General features: G+C 43.7%; 1 protein-coding gene across 1 annotated transcript in view; it reads right to left on the reverse strand.

Annotated features, from left to right (window-relative positions):
- The window catches only part of LOC127646119 (dynein axonemal heavy chain 11-like), a 76,305-nt gene that overhangs the window by 37,155 nt on the left and 16,388 nt on the right, over positions 1-22,762 (reverse strand). The window contains 29 exon segments of the mRNA XM_052129568.1: positions 1,683-1,887; positions 2,040-2,213; positions 2,317-2,448; positions 2,647-2,797; positions 3,012-3,160; positions 3,601-3,728; positions 4,153-4,285; positions 13,471-13,548; positions 13,768-13,962; positions 14,128-14,220; positions 14,315-14,453; positions 14,601-14,717; positions 15,872-16,017; positions 16,148-16,304; positions 16,389-16,549; positions 16,649-16,780; positions 16,854-16,961; positions 17,383-17,508; positions 17,592-17,756; positions 17,867-17,993; positions 18,672-18,763; positions 18,838-19,062; positions 19,918-20,040; positions 20,199-20,321; positions 20,476-20,634; positions 20,927-21,010; positions 21,580-21,738; positions 22,388-22,474; positions 22,637-22,753. Coding sequence (XP_051985528.1) covers positions 1,683-1,887; positions 2,040-2,213; positions 2,317-2,448; positions 2,647-2,797; positions 3,012-3,160; positions 3,601-3,728; positions 4,153-4,285; positions 13,471-13,548; positions 13,768-13,962; positions 14,128-14,220; positions 14,315-14,453; positions 14,601-14,717; positions 15,872-16,017; positions 16,148-16,304; positions 16,389-16,549; positions 16,649-16,780; positions 16,854-16,961; positions 17,383-17,508; positions 17,592-17,756; positions 17,867-17,993; positions 18,672-18,763; positions 18,838-19,062; positions 19,918-20,040; positions 20,199-20,321; positions 20,476-20,634; positions 20,927-21,010; positions 21,580-21,738; positions 22,388-22,474; positions 22,637-22,753 — 3,985 coding nt within the window.

A 22,762-nucleotide genomic window follows, 5' to 3' on the forward strand; every position in this document is an offset into this window, starting at 1 on the left:
ACATGCACCTACGATGACAATTTCAGACCCCTCCATGATTTCTAAGTGGGAGAACTTGCAAAATAGCAGGGTGTTCAAATACTTATTTTCCTCACTGTATTTGTATGATTATTTCCTCCTAAATTCCTGAAATCATATTTTGATTTACCATGCAAGTGTTTTAGCGTGTATGTATATATACTGTCCATAAGTTGTTTGTTTTATTTAGTTTGAGAAAACAAAAATGAGCAGGGAGGGAGACAAGTCCAGAGTACTGTTGCATAAATATACATTACGAAGATCATCCATTTAAATGATCAAACCTTATAATTCCAAATAAGCCTATTTTTTGTTTTCTTGGAACTGAAAGAGTTTACGTGTTAACTCCGGAAAAAAGATGCAATTAATCACAATTAAATATTTTAATCAATTGACAACCCTAGTAAAAATGCAAAAAAAATTATTTGAGGGCTAGGGGACAGAAAATATAATTAGCTCAGTAAAAACATAAAAAGTAGTCAATGGTGTCAACAGTCCCCTAAAAGAAAGGAAAAACAAACACTTGTGTGCATAAAACAAAAATCAATGCTCTGTGCACTTTGCTAGTTTTTAACTGGTGAGATTCGGTACACCCTGATTCTTAACTGTTTTATACAAATTCTGATACCGCAGACCAGGGACTCGATTTCGACGATGCGGCGGGAGAAATTCAACGGCAACTGTCCAGCATGTCTGTAATGCAGGCGAAAGTCATCGCAGACTTTGAGGATCTTCCTGTAATACGTCGATTGGTCACTTCCATGGAGCTGAAATTCACTGAGTTAGTTACAAGATTGTCGGACGTCGAAAAACGGATTGATTATCTGGAGTCATCGGACAGGGAATTAGCTGCTAATCCGCTAGAGACCAAGACAGACTTGCAGCGCATTTGGGAAAAACTGGGAGGATTTGGAGAATCGTAATCGAAAAATTGGAGGAGGGAGTGTAGGATAGGATTCTCAAAAACGCAAGAATATGCCTTATGCAATTCAAGATTTTACATAGATTCTATTGGACCCCCTCTAGATTGTATAGGCTTGGTCTCAAAAACACGCCCACCAGTTGGCGATGCCAATCAGAAGGTGAAGACATAACCCATGTTTTTTGGGTGTGTGTTAAGATCCAGTAGATACGGCTGAAAGTTCAGAGTGTCATATGTGATGTTTTGGGCACTCAAATTTCATTTTGCCCCAGACTCTGTATTCTGGGAAATGGGGCGGTCATAAATTTGGGGGACAAACACATAAAGAATTGGGTCCTGACCAGTATTATGATTGGCAGGTAGATTATTTTAATGGTATGGAATTCAGATGGGCCTCCTTAATTTCCGGAGTAGTGTGCGGAGATGGGGAGGGTGGCGGCTTTTGAGGAGATGTCGAGCAGAGGGCTAGGGGTTCAAAATTTGTTTGCTAGGAAGTGGGGCAGGTATTTTGTGTTAAATATATATAATTATTACCTTTTTTTATTTTGTGTATATTACATTTTGTGACCACAGGAGTGTTTGATGGGGGTCGGGGTGGGGCTGGTGATTGGGGAGGGGTAATAGTGTAGGTTAAATGTTGTCTCAATGTATATATGTTGTGTTTTTTCTTTCTTTTATGTTTGACTCAATAAAAAAAAAAAATATTGAAAAAAAAACACATTATATTCAGCTTCTCACTTACGCTGTAACATGGCTGAAGTTGTGTAGTAATTGAACGGGATTTTAGCCACCATGAATTCCTCTTTGAGTTTGGAGATCTTGTCCCAGACCAGGATGGTTTTCCCCACGCCAGCATTTCCCAACAGCATCACTGGCTTTCCCTTCTGCAGAAGCAACTCGATGAAGTATGTCAGACAGATCGTCTCTGCTGAATGCACCAAAACTGTCTGTACACATGGACAAGACATCCTCTGTTTACTGGTCAACAGCTGAGGAAGGAGGGGAGTCTTTGTGACCCCAAGACTTTGCAAAAAGTGAAATGTGAAACAAAGCAGAATCCAGGTTACATTTAATATCTATATATTTTTATTTTTTTGACCTGCAAAGGGATGTCAGGTTCCAACTCAAAGGGAGGTGTGCATTCACTCCAGGGTGTGAACCGTTTAGTGTTGGGGTCGATGTAGTAATCAAACACTGAACCCTGAGAGGGAAATTTCACAGCACGCATCTCCTTACACCACCAACGACTGAACTCTAAACGATAATCAATGAGCTGAGAGAGAGACAGATAGACAGAGAGAGTGGGTGCCACAAAAAGATAGTCACAACAGCAGTGTGACTGTTAAAAATCAGTTAACATGAATGTGTAGACTAACATGGTCCTGGAATAGAGCCCCTCCAAAGGCCCAAACACACGCAAACACAAAGTAGATCTCATAGAGCTCACGAGGAGAGTCTGGAGGAGTGTTTTCGTCAGTCAGCAAGCAGTCCAGAAGACAACACAGAGTCTGATACACACAAATATACAATATACACACAAATTTGAAATGTAAGCACATACAGTGGTCCCAAAAAGTATTTGGACATATTTTTCTCATTATTTTAGAAAATAAAATATCATACTAAACATCATAAAAGTAATTTATTTAAAAAAAAAGATAGCATAAGCACATTTTCAATCAAAACACTGTGTATGTCCCTCTAACCTGTACAATGCTTGTCTCAGGTATAGGTGTGATTGTCTTAAGGTTGCATCTGACCTGCTCTAGACAGTAGGGCACATACTTATCAAACAAGATAGTGAGATTCGCTCGCTCAGATTGGGCCTGACGGGTGTCAATCCAGCTTGTAACATACCTGTCAATCATAATGAAGGCTTGAGTATCTCAAACACAAATCAAACACTCTCAATTATTATTTTATCATACTATGAATCAGTTTGTTTCTGTGTGTTTTTGTGTTTTAGCATTTTGTTTCATAAGTATATAGTGACAGTATTTGGCATAAAAAAAATTAAGAAGTAGGTAATGAGTATTAGAAATAGGTCAGTAATTTGAGTACTGGCACTCACGAACTCCAGCCTAGATCCTGAGGGTTCACGTAAAGAATTCCCGCCCTAGATACGGTTGCCGGGGTTGCTGCCTTTAGGTGGCTGATCTCAAAGAGCAAACGCATAGAGGGAGTCAGTGATATCCGCTCGTTACTGGCCAGTGTAAGCACCTAATATACACACATTACACATATTACATAATACACATATTTAAAAAAAACACCAAAAAAGTAAACAAATAACACACGCATATATGCAACACACATACATACATACATGCCTTGAAATAAAGCGAAAAAATTATTATTCTCTTACAGTTTTTGTCATGTTTTCAAAGTATTGTTTTGAGGGAAATCGAACATAATGTTATGAGGTTTATGCTTAAAACAAGAAAGAAAAATTGCCCAATGGTTATGCAAAATGTGTGGGGGGTTTTTTTGTTTGCTTTTTCAGAAAACAACACTTAACATCTTTAATTTTGCTTCTCAAGTAAATGTATCTCATTGTAAGGATGTGACATGACAAAACACTGAGTAAGATAACTATTTTTTGCTTTATTTTCTGAAGGCATTAACAGCAGCTTTCATTGGCTGGGGTCTTGATGACCAACCTTGTTATCATCCATTACAGTGTTTAAAGATTCAATCCACATAGGGTCAATATCTCCATCTAGAACAATCCACTTTGGTCCGTCATGAGATATAGCAGAGAGTTCTCTCATAGTGGAAGAAAACAGACCTAAAACAAGGAGTTATGGTCAAATAAATACACTTTCTTTAATATATGTACATACACACACACACACACACATCATGGTGGGGACTTCCCTTTGACTGCTATTGCACTTTATCTAAATTACTACATAAGTAGTAAATAATTTAATTACAACATAAGTACATCTCTTTGTAAACCAAGGCCCCCACAATGTAATTTATTTCAGGTTCTACTATGTTTGTAAGGACAAAGCATACAGTAGGAGCATAGAGAAACAAGCACACAGACAAACACACACACACAACTGACAGATGTCTTGCAGCCACAGACAACAGAGTTGAACTTCGCACAAAGGAATTAAACCCACTCAACACACTCACGCACAAAAACACAAAGAGGAAAACAGTTCCAAACCACACACTCATAAACAAAAACAGCACATACACACCATCTTTCCACTCCCGTGTGGCTGGGTGCAGGAAGCCAAACAGCTCATCAGTGGTGACAGCTTTAGGGTTGATGTCAGTCCAGGTGGGCTTCAGTTTCATGTTTGTGTAAGTCTTATGCAGTGTTTTCAGAATCTAACACACAAACAAACTGTCTGAATATCATGTATAATGTACAGCATGTAGAACAATGAACGGCAAACATATAGAATAAATGTTTAACCTCAAGCGACCCCCTTGTCCACATGCATGGACTTTGTATTTTGGTGTTGCTATACGCAACACATAATTTAAATGAATTTAAACAGAAAATGTAATACTGTTCACAAGACTCTACTCTGTCATTTAAGGGTTAAACTTCTGGTTCACCGTACAATACGGTTCTATTCATTAACATTAGTAAATGCATTCCTATATTTACGGTGCATTTTCACACTGAGAATCAATGGGTTAATTCAAAAGCTGATGTTGCTTTTTAGAGGCTTTATATGGAGTTGGGATGAAAATAAGGTGCATTTCAACTGGGATTGAGCAGCTCACTGATCAGCTAAGTAAATTCTCATGCTGCAGATGACGTTTGCACCACTAAACATGTTTGGCAGACATGGGACACTGGAAATCAGTACATAGATTCAGAATTTATAATGTATAATTTTATTTTAATATTGTTGACAGTGACTGGATGATACTGGCCATTACTTTGAATCACAATTTTGCTAAACTCTGATGTAAGGTATGTAACATTTCAAAAACCTGAATAACCTACACTCCTGAAAACATAATAAACGATTTGATGAAAAAAAATCTGACCTTCTATAGCTTGGTATTATTAAAAAATTTCACAACTTGGTCCCACTGACCACATATGGATGAAAAAAAAAGAATACAGTATTTTGTATATAATGTATTTTATACAATATGTTGGATGAACTATTGGTTTAACCTCCTGAGACCTGAGCGTGACTGCTGTGTGCATTTTCCAATTCCCTTTTTGATTTGTAACTAGTAGCACCTAATAAACAAGGTTCCCCTTCTGTCGCTCTCTCCACGTTGTGTCAGAGAAGCTGACACTAGGGGTCTCTCTTGAGCGCCGATATTCACCTCTGAACTATGAAAAAAGGCCAATGAGAGTTGGCAACCAGTATTTGCATGTCCCGCCCCCGGACATACGGGTATTTAAGCGGCGCAAATACGGGAGTTCATTCAGAAAATTTCTTCGGAGCCGATGGTCGTGTTTGCAGACTGCTGCGTTTTACACACCGAAGTTCCTGCTATCCTCTGCTGCATGCTGTTGGATTCTACGGCGCACAACAGCTGCTTTCTCCTGTTTGCACGGCTGTGCACTTCCTGCCCCTGAGCGCATCGACAGTTGCAGATAAGAAAGATCTCTCACGAGTTCTTTCATTCATAAAAGAGTGATTTTATTTAAAAGAGTAATTTCCTCTAAAAGAGCAAAAACACAGCGGCGTTGAACGTCCTTTTAAGGACGCCGTCTTTATAAAGATGCCTTTACGCTCCTGTGTTGTTCCTGGATGCGGTAGAGTACTCTCCGCTTCCGACGCCACAGGCGTTGTCTCGTGTGTCTGGGCAGTGATCACACTGAGGCTGCGTTTGTGGATGGTTCATGTTCTCATTGCGAGAACATGACCATGACAACGTTAGCGGTCGCGGCTTGCTTACAACCGTAAGCAAGCCACTCCAGCCGCCTCGCCGCTCCTTCTTCCCACGGGTTGAGGACGATGCGGCTGGTGATGGAGGCGATCCGGGATGGCAGCGGTGCAGCTCGCCGGTACGCCCTCGGACCACCCGCGCCCGGCACGCTCGTTGACTCCCGTCCCCGCCGAGGTGGCGGCGACTCGCCTCACAGCCAGTCTGCCTACCCTCTTGCGATGGAAGCAGATGAGTTCGCCGCGACATCGGAGGGCATGGGCTCTGATGCTGAGGGCTCCTCTGGGCTGCCGCCGGGCTTGCACGCCCAGGAGGAGGCCGATGCACAGATGTCCGATATGCTTTCCGGGCAGCCAACAGCGTGGGCCTGGATTGGAACCCTCCATCTTCCCCACAGCCATCACGGCTGGACGATTGGTTCTTGGGCGGGCGCGCCACAGCCTCGCCCCGGTTCCTTTCTTCCCGGAGGTGCATGATGAGCTGACGCCTTCGTGGAGAGCACCCTCTCCACTCGCCGCACCGCCACCTGCTCATCCGCCCTCGCCACCCTCGACGGCGGAGCGCCACGGGTACACGGAGATCCCCAGGTGGATAGAGCTGTTGCGCTCCACTTATGTCCCGAAGCACTACCACCTGGCGGGCCGCCCTGTACTCCCTTCCCGGTCCTGTAGAGCAACATCCTCGCTCACCGCGAAGGCCTACAGCGCTACCGACGCCGCCGCTTCGCCCTGCATGCCATGGCTCTCCTGCAGGTCCACCAAGCCAAGGCACTTCGCAACATGCACGGGGGTGGCCCTGATCCCGACACACTGCAGGAACTGCGCTCAGCGACCGACCTCGCCCTGAGAGCGACGAAGGTCACAGCGCAGGCACTCGGGCAGGCAATGGCCACTCTGGTGGTCCAGGAACGTCAGCAATGGCTGGACTTGGTTGAGATGCGTGAAGCTGACAAGACTCGCTTCCTCAACGCCCCTGTCTCCCAGTTCGGCCTCTTTGGCGACACCGTTGAGGACTTTGCCCAGCAGTTCTCCCTGGTGAAGAAGCAGACTGAGGCCATTTCGCACATCATGCCACGCCGCAAGCTTGCCGCCACGGCCCAGGCCCCACCTGCTCACTGAGGGCGTCCTCCCGCGGCCAGAAGACCTTCTGCTCCGCCCCAACCTGGGCCCAGCTCTCAGCCCCGGCGTTGAGCAAACCGCAGGAAGCGTACGCCCCCTGCCTCACGGACCCCTTTGAGGACCCGGAAGGCTCCCAAGCGTCCCTGAGACAGTGGACCCAGAGGACGAGAAGTTAGCTCCAGAGGTGGTAAGACCGCTCCGTCCCCCGGTGGAGGGCAGGGAGGAGAATCTTTTGTTTTTTCATTTGTACCCAAATTCTCAATAAAAGAGCTATTTCCTTTACCTCTGGGTCACATGGCCCACAAATGCCGTTCTCACGGCATTTTGCTTTCAGGCCTCAACAGTCTCGGCGCCCAGGATGCAGCGCTTCCGCCCTCAGCCCCATGACTGTTCCCCGGCCGGCCGGTTCAGACGAGTCCAGAGGACGCCAGCATCAGACCTCCTCCTCAGTCACGAACCCGCCCCCTGCCGGGTGCACGGAACAAGGCAAGTGCTTTGAGTTTATTCTCAGCACCAGAGCCTCGGGACGCCACAGCGCCTCCCGACGCCGCGTTACCTGTTCCAGCACTGCTGCGAAGCCCCGCCGGTACGCCCAAAATACTCGCCCCTTGGTGCCCCTAGCACGGAGCTTAGAGGCATGGCTTTCACTGCCCAGCTCGCCACGGTGGCTGCACCGACCATCCGACTCGGTTACGCAATTCAGTTTGCCAGGTCTCCGCCCCCCTTCGTGGGCGTTCGTTCCTCCGCAGTGCACGGCGAACATGCCCACTCCCTGCGTGAGGAAATCGCCTCCCTTCTAATCAAGGATGCGATAGAGCCTGTCCCTCTGACCGAAACGAAGAAGGGTTTCTACAGCCCTTACTTCGTTGTACCCAAGAAAGGCGGCGCCATACGACCGATCTTGGACCTGCGAGTTTTCAATCGGACCTTGTCCAAACTCCCGTTCAAAATGCTTACCCAGAAACAAATTCTATCTGGCGTCCAGCATCTAGATTGGTTCGCAGCGGTAGACCTGAAGGACGCGTACTTCCACGTCTCAATTCGCCCTCGACATCGACCCTTTCTACGGTTCAGCTTCGACGGCCAGGTGTATCAGTACAAGGTCCTCCCTTCGGCCTGTCTCTGTCCCTCGCGTCTTCACGAAGATCGCAGAGGCGGCTCTTGCCCCGCTACGAGGAGCGGGCATACGCATACACAATTACCTCGACGATTGGCTCATTTTGGCCTCCTCGCGAGGAATTACTATGCAGACACAGAGACCAGGTGCTCGAGCACCTTGGCCGCTTAGGGTTTCAGGTCAACTGGGAAAAAAGCAAGCTCACCCCGGTCCAGAGCATCTCTTTTCTCGGTTTGGAGTTTGACTCAGTCTCAATGACAGCACGTCTCTCCAACGAGCGTGCTCAGTCAGTGCTGGAATGCCTCACTTCTTTCGAACCAGGCACCGTGGTCCCTTTGAAACGTTTCCAACGGCTCCTGGGGCATATGGCATCCTCCGCGGTGGCCGCGCCACTGGGGTTGATGCATATGAGACCACTTCAGCATTGGCTCCAGACTTGAGTCCCGAGACGAGCATGGCGCCACGGCACACACGGCGTGGAAGTTACCCCTGCCTGCCGCCAAACCTTCAAACCCTGGACAGACCTCTGCTTTCTACGGGCAGGAGTACCCTTGCAGCAGGTGTCCCGTCGCATTCTGGTTACAACCGACGCCTCCAAATTGGGTTGGGGCGCCATGTGCAACGGGCGCGCAGCCGCAGGCCGGTGGAACCGAGGCCCGCTGTGCTGGCACATCAACTGCCTAGAGCTGCTGGCCGTTTTTCTTGCCCTGAAGAAATTTCTTCCATTGATTCGTGGCAAGCACGTCCTAGTCAGGACAGACAGCACCACGGTGGTGGCCTACATAAACCGCCAAGGCGGAGTACGCTCCCTCCACATGTCACAGCTCGCCCGTCGTCTCCTCCTTTGGAGTCAGCAGCGACTGGAGTCACTGCGCGCCACTCACATCCCCGGCAACCTCAATGTGATAGCTGATGTGCTGTCAAGACAAAACTTGCCCGGGCGGAGAGTGGAGGCTCCACCCCAATCGGTCCAGCTGATTTGGGACAGGTTCGGCAAGGCCCAGGTAGACCTGTTTGCCTCCCAGGAAACCTCCCACTGTCCGCTCTGGTATGCCCTCACAGAGGCTCCCCTTGGGACAGATGCTCTGGCGCACAGCTGGCCCACGGGGCTGCGCAAGTACGCTTTTCCCCAGTGAGCCTTCTTGCACAGGTGCTATGCAAGGTCAGGGAGGACAAGGAGCAAGTCACTCTGGTGGCCCCCTACTGGCCCAACCGGACGTGGTTTTCGGATCCCATGCTCCTCATGACAGCCCCTCCCTGGCGAATTCCCCTGAGGAAGGACCTTCTTTCTCAGGGACGGGGCACGCTCTGGCATCCGCATCCAGACCTCTGGAATCTCCACGTCTGGTCCCTGGACGGGACGCGGAGGATCTAGCCGGCCCACCTTCGGCCGTCATAGACACTATTTACCAAGCCAGAGCCCCTTCGACCAGGCATCTTTACACCCTGAAGTGGCGTCTGTTCGCGGACTGGTGTTCTTCCCGAGCCGAAGACCCGCAGAAGTGCGCAGTTAGGTCAGTGCTCGTGTTTCTTCAGGAGAGGCTGAAGAGGAGGCTGTCCCCCTCCACCCTCAAGGTGTATGTTGCCGCTATCGCGGCCCACCACGACATGGTAGATGGCAAGTCTCTTGGTAAGCACAACTTAATCATCAGGTTCCTAAAAGGTGCCCGGAGGATGACTCCCTCCCGGCCTAACCTGTTTCCCTCCTGGGATCTCTCGGTCGTCCTTATGGGACTCCGGAGACCCCCCTTCGAGCTGCTTGACTCAGTTGGACTCAGGGCCCTCTCTCTCAAGACCGCCCTGCTGATCGCGCTCGCTTCCATCAAGAGGGTCGGGGACCTGCATGCGTTCTCTGTTAGTGACGCTTGCCTGGAGTTTGGTCTGGCGGACACCTTCGTGATCCTAAGACCGCGACCGGGCTACGTGCCCAAGGTTCCTACCACACCCTTCAGGGATCAGGTGGTGAACCTGCAAGCACTGCCCCAGGAGGAGGCAGACCCAGCCCTTTCACTGCTGTGTCCAGTACGTGCCTTACGTATTTACCTGGACCGCACACAGAGCACCAGACGCTCTGAGCAGCTCTTCGTCTGCTTTGAGGGACAGCAGAAAGGGAATGCTGTCTCCTAGCAGAGACTCGCCCACTGGGTTGTCGACGCCATTTCCCTGGCTTATCACACCCAGGCCGTGCACCCCCCTTTGCGGGTCCGAGCCCACTCCACCAGGAGTGTTGCGTCCTTGTGGGCACTGGCTAGGGGCATTGCCCTAGCAGACATTTGTAGAGCAGCGGGCTGGGCAACACCTAACACTTTTGCGAGATTCTACAATCTCTGAGTTGAGTCAGTATCGTCCCGTGTTCTCTCAGGTACAGAGCCCGTAGAACTCGGTGGCACGTCCACAATCTGACCGGGTGAATCGCTTGCACCCAGCGCCCTTCCCCCTAACCAGGGGAAACAGTGCGCCTTCTTTCCCAGGATATCCCAGGTTTGGGACACTGGTTGACTCCTCCCTAGCCCTCGTGGGTCGCAGTTCTGTGGAGGAACTCGCCGACTCAAACCACTGCGGGTACCACTAGCTACCCTGTACTGGTATAGGTGCCCCACAGGTAAGGCCTCCTGTTCGGACTCCCCCTGTGTGTAAAACCACGGTTCTGTCCCCTCACGAGAGTTGACTCCGTGTTTTCCTTAGGCAGTTACAGCTGCCTCGGGTGCGGTGCTGTATGCTTCCCCCCTCTGCGAGGCTGGATCTACCACCGCACTACTGTTCCGCATAAGACCTAAGTATAGGCCATGCGATGTATTTGCCACTCAAAATTTGCCTCCCCTCCCGGGTAGGTGTGGCCTCCGCAGGGTCTTCTCCGCCCTAATAAGGGCTAAGACCCCCTTCCCTCAATGCGTGTAAGGGCCCCGGCCGTAGTTGCTCTATGCGAGAAACATAGAGAGAAAAGAGGCCCAGCCAGGCTGGCCCGTTCCGATGTTGGCGGCCGTCACCTTGTTCCCCCCTCCAGGGTAACGATAAGGAATCCTGATGGCTTAAATGGGGAATTGGGGAAGGGTACGTGCAGCCTGATACAGTTGGTCGTTCTGCACGTAGGAATACCTGCTCGCTCCTGTATCAGCGGATCACGCATACGGCTCAGTGCATGGCTCTTTTAAGTGGACCCCTAGTGTCGCTTCTCTGACACAACGTGGAGAGAGCGACAGAAGGGGAACGTCTAGGTTACGTATGTAACCTCCGTTCCCCGATGGAGGGAACGAGACGTTGTGTCTCCCCTGCCACGTCGCTGAGCCGAGCCCCTGTTGTGGCTGGACCATTTCCGGCACCTCAGAAAAATCCTGAATGAACTCCCGTATTTGCGCCGCTTAAATACCCGTATGTCCGGGGGCGGGACATGCAAATACTGTTTGCCAACTCTCAATGGCCTTTTTTCATAGTTCAGAGGTGAATATCGGCGCTCAAGAGAGACCCCTAGTGTCGCTTCTCTGACACAACGTGGAGAGAGCTACAGAAGGGGAACGGAGGTTACATACGTAACCTAGACGACTCTTTTTTTTTATAAGAGCAAATCATTTTCCTGAAAAAGTATATGTCCACACTTTTTCAGGAAAACGATTTCAGACTTTGACTTTGAGATTCCAAGACTTCTTAAGCCATACAATAGCTTTGTAAGAGCAAAATGTAAGCTATTATTCACTGAAAATCTTCCCCTACACTGGAGCTCTTAAATCTCAATCGTGTTTATGTTTAATAAAAACTGTCCCTTTTAAACTCATCATGCCAGGTTCGCTGTCGTTGACATCATTTACATTTTAAAAATGAGATTTGAGAGTGTGGCAGCAGGGAACATAAGGCTAACATATGCTCACAGAAGACTTAGAACAGGGCTATACCACTTCATCGAGAATGCTAGCCAAGAATATTTTAACATATAGCCCAAATGTAAGTTTGTTACAAATGCAATGATTTAAACTTTTGACTTTTCAAATCAAATGTTTTCTTGGCCAAATGAATGAACAGAACTTTTCTTCTTCGAACTCTTATAACATTTATCATTCGTCCATGATTTTAGTTGTTTATTCTTCTTATTTTGTCAAAATGACGCAAGGTTAAAACATTTACCAGCCAGATAAATGTTTTACCAGCCATTTTTATTATTTTTAATTTGTATTGCATTTTAAAAGTGGACTTTACAGACATAAAGGAGACAAATAAACAATACTAATTCAATATTAATTTAAAAGTTAACTGCTTTTATAAATAATTGTACTCTTTTATTATTTATGAAATTCTTAATTGCCAGATAGTCAAATTAGAATTATTTTTCAGATTATTCACTTATTACGACAAAACTAAATTTGTATTTCAAACTACATGTTGTCATATGAATGACCAGTAAGTAACTCTCATGAACCTCATTATGTACACATTACAGTAAAAGATCTTGGTTTATTTTGAGTGAGTCATTTAATTCAGTCAGCTCCAGCTGATACATACAGTAAGTCTTTTTGATTCACTAAAAAGAGCCGGCTCATAGATTTATTGCTAACTATGGATGTCCTCTTCCCTTTTTTTTTTTTTAGAACAAGTACCGATTCTTCCTTTTCAGCACTCGCAGATACTGATACCTGTTTTTTTTTTATGAAATATGAAATCCATATCAACAGTTGATTTAAATGTTTTCATCAAAATTGTAGCTAAACAATTTAATTTAATTAAAACTTTAATCAAATTAAAATAGAACAATTAATTTTCAACATAATAATGTGTTATTTTTATCAAATGAGGTGGTGTTATTCAGAACCTCACAGCACAATCCAAAATACAATATTTGAGTTACTTTTGTCAAATAAAGTGCTGCATAACAGGGCATCACAGGTGTGAGATAATGCTAACGGGTCGGTTTGGACTCTTCCAGTAGCATTTCATTTACACGCCTGATGTAGAGTGCAACTCGAACAGTAGGTGGGGATGCTTTTAGTGGTCAGTCACTCTCTACAGTTCTAAGGGAGCCAATCACTAACAAGTGCAGAATACTGGAAATGCCAAAAAAAATGCAATCGCCAACTGCCCGTTTTTAAAAGTAACTGAAAAAACAAGCCCAAAGTCGCTTATAAGCAGAATTGGCAACTATGAGCTAAAGTCACATGGACTACTTTTATGATACATTTATGGTGCTTTTGTCCTTTTTTGAGCTTATAAATCATTGTACACTTCTCTGAATGGTAAACAGAGGCCAAAGATCTCCTTTTGTATTTCATAGAAGAAAGAAAATAATACAGTGTTGAAATGACATTGGGGTAGGTAAATGATGACAAAATCTTATTTTTATAAGTGAAATACAATGGCCAATCAGGTTTTACAGTAGCAAATGACATTACTCTATCTGTCTGCCACTCTCTTTATTTGTTCATTGGGCTGACCTGACTTTTTCCTGCTCCAGCTCCACCCACTACAAAAACAGAGTGCCTCACTGTCAACAGCTCTTCCAGCTGGGTCACCTGAAGGAGGTGGAAGAAAGGACAGAAATAAAGAAGAGAGATGATCTGTAAGTGAAGGGGATCTGTATAAAAATCCATTAAATGTTCTAACACTTGAACATATACTGTATGGACACTGTTGACATTTAATTGCCAAACCTGATAATTAGAAGGGGGTGTCCACATACTCTTGTCCATGTAGTGTACAACACATGCACACACACACAAAGAAAGTCAAACCTTGAGTATGAAGTTCTCCTCAGGCTGCAGGTGAAGTTCAGTGACCGACTGGCGTACGTTCTGCTCAAGCTCATTGTCTCTCTTGCGTGGAATGTCCAGAAGAGGGAATAGATCACTGATCAGGCCAAGGAAGATCGGCACATCACTCGTCACGACCTTCGGCAGGTTAAAGTCTCGCAAAGCACGCATCAGCACCTGAAAAACACACATGTACTTCTTAAACATCTATGACAGTTAATAATTTTTGTTACAGGACAAACTGTATTTAATTAATTTTAATAACAAATAACAAATAATTTTAAATACAAAGGAACCAGGAGAAATGCATCACTTCTTCTCAACTACATATGCCATGAGCACCTGCTCTTCAGGGCGGCTCCTGTCCTCCCTCTTCAGTGACCCGGCCACAACCAAGACTGACTTAATGGCTCTCAAACCCCAATCATAATGATCCTACCAAAAAACAATAATTTCAATGATAATTCAATGCAGTGATCCAAAAACTCAATAAGCATTTCCAAGTCTGTTTGTTCATGTGCGTATGTACCTGTTTTGAGAGCAGCTCTTTGCAGAGTGTATAGAGGCTGATGAACTTACGCGCAAGCAGACGAGCATCTAAAAAACCTTCAGCCACCAACATGATCTCACAGATTAGCTCATAATCAGGAATCACCATTGCACATGGCCTGGCACACAGAGACATTGTTCATATTTTCTGGACAGAGCATCTACATACATTTTTCACATATACGTCAAAATCCAATATTATTGGCCACTGTCATTTAGTTACATGATAACCAGATAATGAAAGGGGGCAGAAGACTCAATGCAACCTGAAGAGCGCTTTGAGGTTTTCTGGTAGTTCAGTTCTCCCTGCATATCCAGGGTTCAGAGTGATAAAGATCCCAACAGTTGGCCTCAAATCAATCTCCTCTCCTAGGAAGTGAAATCTGATAAATGGAACACAAACAAAAATAAGTATAATAGAACATGATTGTACGAAATGGGAAAGGATGGAATGGTGTGAGATGGAATGGAATGGAATAGAATGGAATGGTGTGAGATTGAATAGAATTGTGTGAGATGGACTGGAATGGAATAGAGTGGAATGGTGTGAGGGAAGGGAATAAAATGGAATAGTGTGAAATAGAATGGAATGAAACAGAATAGAATAATGTGATATTGAATGGAGTGAGATAATGGAATAGAATGGTGTGAGATAGAATGGAATTACTATGGAATTAGATAATGGATGGAATGGAACTAAATATAATGTAATAGTGTGAGATGAAATTAAATGAAATGAAATAAAATGGAATGTGTGAGATGGAATTGAATAGAATGAAATGACGTGCTATAACAGAATCGAATGGAATATAATGGAATGGTGTGAGATGGAATGGAATGCAGTAGAATAGAATAATGTGATAATTAATGGTGTGAGATAAAATGGAATAGAATGGAATGGTGTGAGATGGTGGTGGAATGGAATGGAATAAAATGGAATGTTTGAGATGGAATTGAATAAAATGGTGTGAGATGGAATGGAATAGAATGGAATGGTGTGAGTTGAATAGAATGGAATTAAATGGTGTGATATGGAATAAAATGGAGTGTGTGAGATGGAAAGGAATAAAATGGAATGCGTGAGATGTAATAGAATGGAATGAAATGGTGTGATATGGAATGGAATAAAATTGAATGGATGGATGGATGGATGGATGGATGGATGGATGGATGGATGGATGGATGGATGGATGGATGGGACAGGACAGGATATGATGTGAAGGTGAAGGTGTAAATGAAATGGTAAAAGGTTGCATGGCAATTGAATGGAACAAAATGGAATGAAATGAGATGAGATATGATGGTGTGAATTGGAGTTGAAATTTAATGGAATGGGATAGGATGGGATGGGATAATGTGAGATGGAATGGGGTAGAATGAAATGGAACTAGATCTGTAAAAACTAATGGATGTACAGTATGTAAGGACTGAATATCATGACCCACCATGACCAACTAAAGTCCATCAATCTGATAGACATTTTTTAATCATCTAAATACATTTATTTTTAGCTGTTTAAGACTGCGTAGACTCTGACCTCTGTTTCTTGTTGCGTACAGCATCCTGAATGGTTTTCACCTGCACAGCAACCACAGAAAGAACCTCCACAGAGATCCTGTTAAACTCATCAAAACAACCCCACACGCCTGTCTGGGCTAAACCTTTATAGATATTACCTATTGACTGTAAAAAGGAGAGAGAGAACATGAGAAATACTATAGCATTCAATAAATAAATTAATGTGCCTGTAAAATATATTATTTTCTTAAATTGCCAATGTTTTTATCCTGTTATCTTATTTTGACTTGCACACCTTGTAGTCCATTTGTTCAGAGCAGTTGAACACATAGACCATAATGCCGAGTGAGCGGCCCAGGTCTTTTGTGGTTTCAGTCTTGCCAGTTCCAGCAGGACCAGAAGTGGCACCACTCATGGTGAGGTGCAGAGACTGAGTCAGAGTGATGTAGCAGCTGCAGGTAGAGTGATCAGCCCATTCAAAACATATCAACAGTCACATGACATATATGTGACACTTGACTATCTGTGACACTTACCGGTCAGTGAGTGGTGTTATGACGAGTCTGTTAGTGTTGCCTAAATACTCGTATGAGAATTGAAACTGTGCGTCACATATGTTGATGTAACAGTGCTTCTGTTGCTCATCCCATCTGAGTCGTAACTGTGACAACCATGCAAATGCCTGCCCATTGGTCACCTAGGACACATGTATGTACAGTATATGTCATCATGCTGCATTTCCCATGCCATTACTTTTACACTTTGGAATATATACTGTACTTATCAGCTTGATTACCTTCTGAGAGATGAGTTTAGCAACTACATCACGAGCATGGACGTCAATAGTGCAGATGGTCATGATCTTTTGTCGGTCACCAGGGGTGAGCTCGCCCAGTAACATGTTTATCAGAAAGTTCAGCTGACTGATCTACAATCCATTACAAATAATTGTCATTTTTTTCATCTAAAGTGAGAGAGAATATGTTTGTATTATCAGTTACCTGTTTTCGGTTGTAGTCTTTCAGGGCAGTCTCGAAACCCTCTTCCACCTTCTCGAAGGCAATTCCCACATCTGTCGCCCACCAAATTTGACTGCAGGTCAGTGCTACCTGAGAACCAAACACATGAGTAGTTGATGCATAATGTGTCCAGGGACTTTCTTTAAATTAAGTTGTTATCTTTTTATGCGACCAGTAACTTAACAACAGTATTAAAAATCACTAGTGCAGTTTAAATGATCCTGCAGTGTGACAAAGTACAACTATTCCATGTAGTTTCTCAAATAATATGTAGTCATAAAAGCTTCATATTGTATGTAAAACATTATAAAAGAATTAGCAAAATGCTGTTTAAAATAGTTTTACATGGAGTTTATTACTGCAGAGCCTGTGAACTTCCTCTAACAATTTCAAGTCAGCTACCCACATACTGTACAACTGCATAATATTTGCAAGTATGAGTCATCAGGTATGCATAATTCCATTTCTAATTATCACAGAGAACTCTACATGTACACACACAAACACAGACCTGTGCTGGATAGTCAAACAGCCACTGATCTCGTTGCTTGTCTTCATATGCTGCCACGGCCTCAGAGATCTCCTGACGGACAGTAGAACGCATGGACTGCTCCAGAGCATTCAGCCAACATTCTGCCTGTTACAGTACAGAAATCATTTATTTTCAAAGAAAGCAGTTAAAGGTGTCTGTGTGTGTGTGGGGGTTTCACTGTGTGTTACCTGTCCTTCACACACACAAGGCTGTGAGAAGGGCACGTACTCCCTCTCTCTGCTGTACATTCCCAAGGCAACAGTTTTTGGTTCCACGGCTCCTTCCTCTTCTTCCTCACTGTTAAAGCTGAGATCAGCCAGATTATCAAAGAGCTTTAGAAGGTGCCGTGTCACCTGCACATATATACACATTCTTTATACATAGCATAATTTTTTTTTAAATGTATAATTTTTTATTTATTTTTCTAATTAGAAGCTGTGTAGCATACTAATATAACAGCAACCTGTCTGGGCTGAGTTCCTTTAGAAACAATATCCAGCAAGTCAGTAGCAGAGACAAAGTAGAATCTTGGAAACGTCAAACGCTTCGTCTCCAAATACTCAGCCAGAGCTTTTTCACACACCGATAATCTGTAATTAACACATAAATATAATATGGAACAACATCAAGCAGAGTTTAACTTTATGCAAATGCAGAGATGCGATGTAGCAAATTCATACACACAAAGTCACTGGGCGGTGCCATGAAGTTTTGTTAGTTTCATGCAAGCATGCGCTAAGTCTAGGCACAAGGGGGTTTGGCGAAATAGCACGTGCAAAGCGCTAATGGGCTTGGTCAAGTGCAATTTAATTCTGAGGTTCTTCTCTGGCACTGGCTTTGTCACAGTTGTCTGTGTAACCACTGATATTTCTAAATTCAAATTACACTTCAAATTAATTAAAATATAATCAAAATAATGAAGTGGTCAAAAAAATCATACCAAATTAAAACATTTAACTCAATCCTAATTCCATGACACCAGGTGGAAAAATAACAATAGAAATTAGTTCATAAATACAATTGTAAAATAAATATAATAATAATAATAATAATTTAAAAATAAGTCATGAACTAAAGATAGTTTAATAAAATTTCACAAAAATCCATTTCATAAAATGGCTACAACAGGGACATAAATTGACGTCCCAGTGTATTTTCAGAATCCGCGCATGTCGTGCTGCGCTTTGTGCGCTCGTGAAGATAGAGCCCTCAGTCTATAAACTACATTCTCTCTCTCTCTCTCTTACACACACGCACACACGTACTACCTTTGCTGAAGAGTCTCAAGTTGCTCCAAGAAGCCTGGTTGGTTGGTGACTATGATCACATTATCCATCTTCACAATATTGACCATTAAACCCTAAAATTATATTCAGAGTGATGAAACATTTCTGATCTAACTGGCAAATTATGCAAATACCCTGCTGTAGATACCTGGAAGTCCTGGTGGATGCCTTGAAAGCGCTCTGCGTCGTGGGCCAGCTGGTTTCGGATGTCCTCAGAATTGGTGAAGATGCTCTGGAGGTGAGCCCAAGTACGCTGGACCGCCAGCCATGTGCCGATGACTAGATCGGCCACCATCAGTTTCCGCTGCCAGCCGCTCACCTCCACCATAAAATACTCCACATATTTACTCATCAGAATGTTCTGCAGCTGAACCTGAAAAACACAAGCACACACAATGGAAGTGAAGCGAAGAAACCTGAATTAAACTGAATTAAATTAACTAATTGAATTGATTGAACTCAACTGAACTGAATTGACCTGCCCAGCTTAAAAGACCAGCATTGCTGGTCACCAGCTTATGTTGTGTTTTAGGTGCTGGTCTGCCAGCATGGAATGCAAGTGGCACCACCATGCTTTTAAACAAGCTTTAAAAACTTCATCAGAAAGACGATGTTGGTTAACCAGCTTCACCAGCTAGGTTTTGCTGGTAAAAAAAGCATGGCTATGCTGGTCCAAAAGTTAGACCAGCACAAACCCAGCATCCTGGTTAAGCTGTTTTTTAGCAAGGTGGCCTGAAGTGAAGTGACCTGACCTGAATTTAATTTAATTGACTGGATTTAATTGGCATTGAGGTGGCTGTGGCTCAGGTGGTAGAACGGGTTGCCCACTAATCGCAGGGTTGGAGGTTGGCGGTTTGATTCCTGGCCCACACGACTCCACATGCCAAGGTGACCTTGGGCAAGACACTGAACCCCAAGTTGCTCCCAATGGCAGGCTAGCACCTTGCATGGCAGCTCTGCTGTCATTGGTGTGTGAGGGTGTGTGTGAATGGGTCACAGTGAAATCCACTAAGTTTAAAAAAGCGCTATATAAGTGCATTTACTGAACTGAACTAACCTGATGTGAAGCGAAGCAAACTGAACTGAATTATATTATATTTAATTGATTAAACTGAATAGAACTACACAGAAACTAACTGACCACACGTGAAGTTAAGTGAATTAAAGGTAAACTGAATCCACTAAAACTGGTTCCAACTAAATGCTATCGACCAATGCAGGAAGCTACCTGGTTGTCCTCCAGGGTTTCAATAAGGTTCTCATCAGCTTTGAGCAGAGGTGTTCCAGTACTGGTGTGTGTCTCATATGACAGAGACATCATGGACCATGTCTGTTGGATCTCACCAAGAATCTGAACACATGCACAGGATGAATTACAGTCAGGCCTGACATGCCACAGTATGTGACATTTGATCAAGAAAAAGATCTGCTGCCACACATAGAACAAAAAATACCATTGCAAATATTTTCTTAGAAGTGCTGATCTAGATTATTTCATTTTCTCTGTACCTTCTCAATGCCCATCTCTTTGACTGCTTTGTCCACAATGTTCTTCACCTCTTCCTCCACACGGTGGAGCTGCAGCTCCAACAGATCACCAAGTGTGGTGTTCTCATCCATCACAAAACTCACCTACAGAGAGAGAGAGATTATTTATTAGTTTCGCTTTGTTTTTATGTTTTCTAGTTATCACTCAACTGATGTTTATTATCCATAAGCTCTCTCTCCTTCTAAATGGTATCTGAGGTTAGACTGTGTTTGTGCTGTGCTAGTGTGTGTTTGTTACCCCTGTTGTGTGCATAAGCTGCTGCCAGTGTCTCTCTCTGACAGCAGAGTTTTGAAGCTCATTAACAGCTCTCAGTGATGTCAACAAATTCTTAACGATTGATTCCAGACCATTGTACACATCCCACACTCGTACTTCCTTGTCCAGAGTCTTCATCTCCTACACACACACACACACATATCAAGTCGCTATCATTTTATGGCAGTTCATCCTGGTGCACAATTAAACACATTTTTGGAAGATTAAGTTTGAGGTTTAGATTGAGGTTTGAGGCAATATACAGGTTTTTAATTCACTTTTGTGTTTGTATAAGTTTTTGATATACAGTATGTGCTGTATACAGTATATCCTGTATATATACAGTGAATGAAACTTGTCAATCATAGACTTTTGCATTTTTTTTTATATGTTGAAGCTACAGAAAAGACAGAATATTGGGTAAATATTATACCTTAGCAAACCTCCTGAGCTCCATGTCCATCTGTTCCACATTGATCTCCTTCCATGGTGTCTTTGTCCAGTCTGCGATACTGGACTAAATTCCCAGCGTTGACAAATCAGAAGAGATGATTTTGTTAAGAATCAAAATTTCAATCAAAATATTTCTGCGCACTGTTGCAATTACAGGGCACTGTACATTTCAACAACATTAAAGGTGCACTCAGTAACTTTTTCCTTATTCAAAAATGTTTCCCCCTAAAATAACTGAATAGTAATTTTGAAACACAAGAGATGAATACTCAGTATATCAGTAGCTTAATAAAAGCTGTTTTAGATTACATGGACATGGGCTGCATCATGGGGGGCGTCATTACATGTTGTGATGACATGACCAGCTGAATACTAAGTAACCCCTTATTATTGGCCACTTTCGTTCACAGAATGAATGAATCATGGCTAACTATGAATAGCACATTTCCGCAATGGTATCACTAGCCAAAAACTTCTGCTTTTATCTGATGCTGCATCCACTCCATTAGGTGTCAGTATAGGTCACAGATGACAGGCAGCGCAACATAATCAAAACATTACTGAGTGCATTTTTTAAAGACGGACCTGACCTTGTGTGCAGATGTAATAAAAATATCTATGATCTGGAATTACCTTGACAAACATAACCATATCCCATACTGCTTTTACCAGGATTATGTCTGACCGACACTGTCGCAGTTGTTTGTAGTCTGGGAAACTGACCTCGAAAAGATTGGCTGTTTGCTGCAGCTTAGACATCTCACTTTCTAAATGAGCTACCACACGATTACTCTACACACAAACACATAAAAACCACACATATTCAAATATATAAACAGTTAATAGTATAAGAATACTTCCATAATAATGTACTGTATGGCATTACATTATACGCTTAATTTGAGAAATGGACTAGAACACCCAAAATTTCATCATTCATCATTCATGTCATCAATGTCATAATTTACTCAAACGCATGTCCAAACCTGTATAATTTTCTTTCTTTCGTGGAACACAAAACGAGATGTTTTAAAGAATGTCAGAGCCACTGTTTTTCATTCAGTGAACGCATACAGCTTGTCAAGCTCCAAAAGGACAAAACAGCACCATAAAAGTACATGTAAAACAGGCAATATGACTTGTGTGCCATATTTACACACTGTAGTTTTCTGAAACCATGTGATTTTCAGGGCAAACTATTGTATGGCTTTTAAAATTATATGGTGTTTTTTTTTTGTTTTTGTTTTTTTAAACTCTCTGGTCACTGGATGTTTTCATTGTATGTAAAACAGCAGTATGAACTTTCTGCAAAACATCTCCTTTTCCAAAGAAGACAGACATTCATATGAGTTTGGAGTAAATTATGGCAGAAATGTCATTTATGGTTGCACTATAACAAACAGAAGGCACATAGACATAGAAAAGTGTTTTGTGAGATCACCTTGTCTATGAGTTTGTATGGCTCCTCCAGTCTGATATAGAAGATGGACTCAGAGCGGAATTGTTCCCGAAAGTCATGCTGCTTAATCTAAAAAGCAGACCAGGACAGCTTAGCAACATCCCCTGCAATTTCAACTCTCAAACCTGCTTCAAAATTAGCTAAATCACTGTCACACCTTGAAAATTAATTATGCTTATGATGCTGATGAGCTATTTTCTATTTCAAATGTAACTAATTTCAACTCATCACCTCAAATCGAACACATTTCCTGCGGATGACTGAGACTTCATTGGACTGGAAAGGAGCAACCTCATGTTTTACTGTGAATGCCACCTTCTTAAGATTTTTCCATTTCTCTGGCAGCGACTAAAAAAC

This window comes from Xyrauchen texanus, chromosome 7 (assembly GCF_025860055.1).
Source record: "Xyrauchen texanus isolate HMW12.3.18 chromosome 7, RBS_HiC_50CHRs, whole genome shotgun sequence".
Taxonomy (NCBI): domain Eukaryota; kingdom Metazoa; phylum Chordata; class Actinopteri; order Cypriniformes; family Catostomidae; genus Xyrauchen; species Xyrauchen texanus.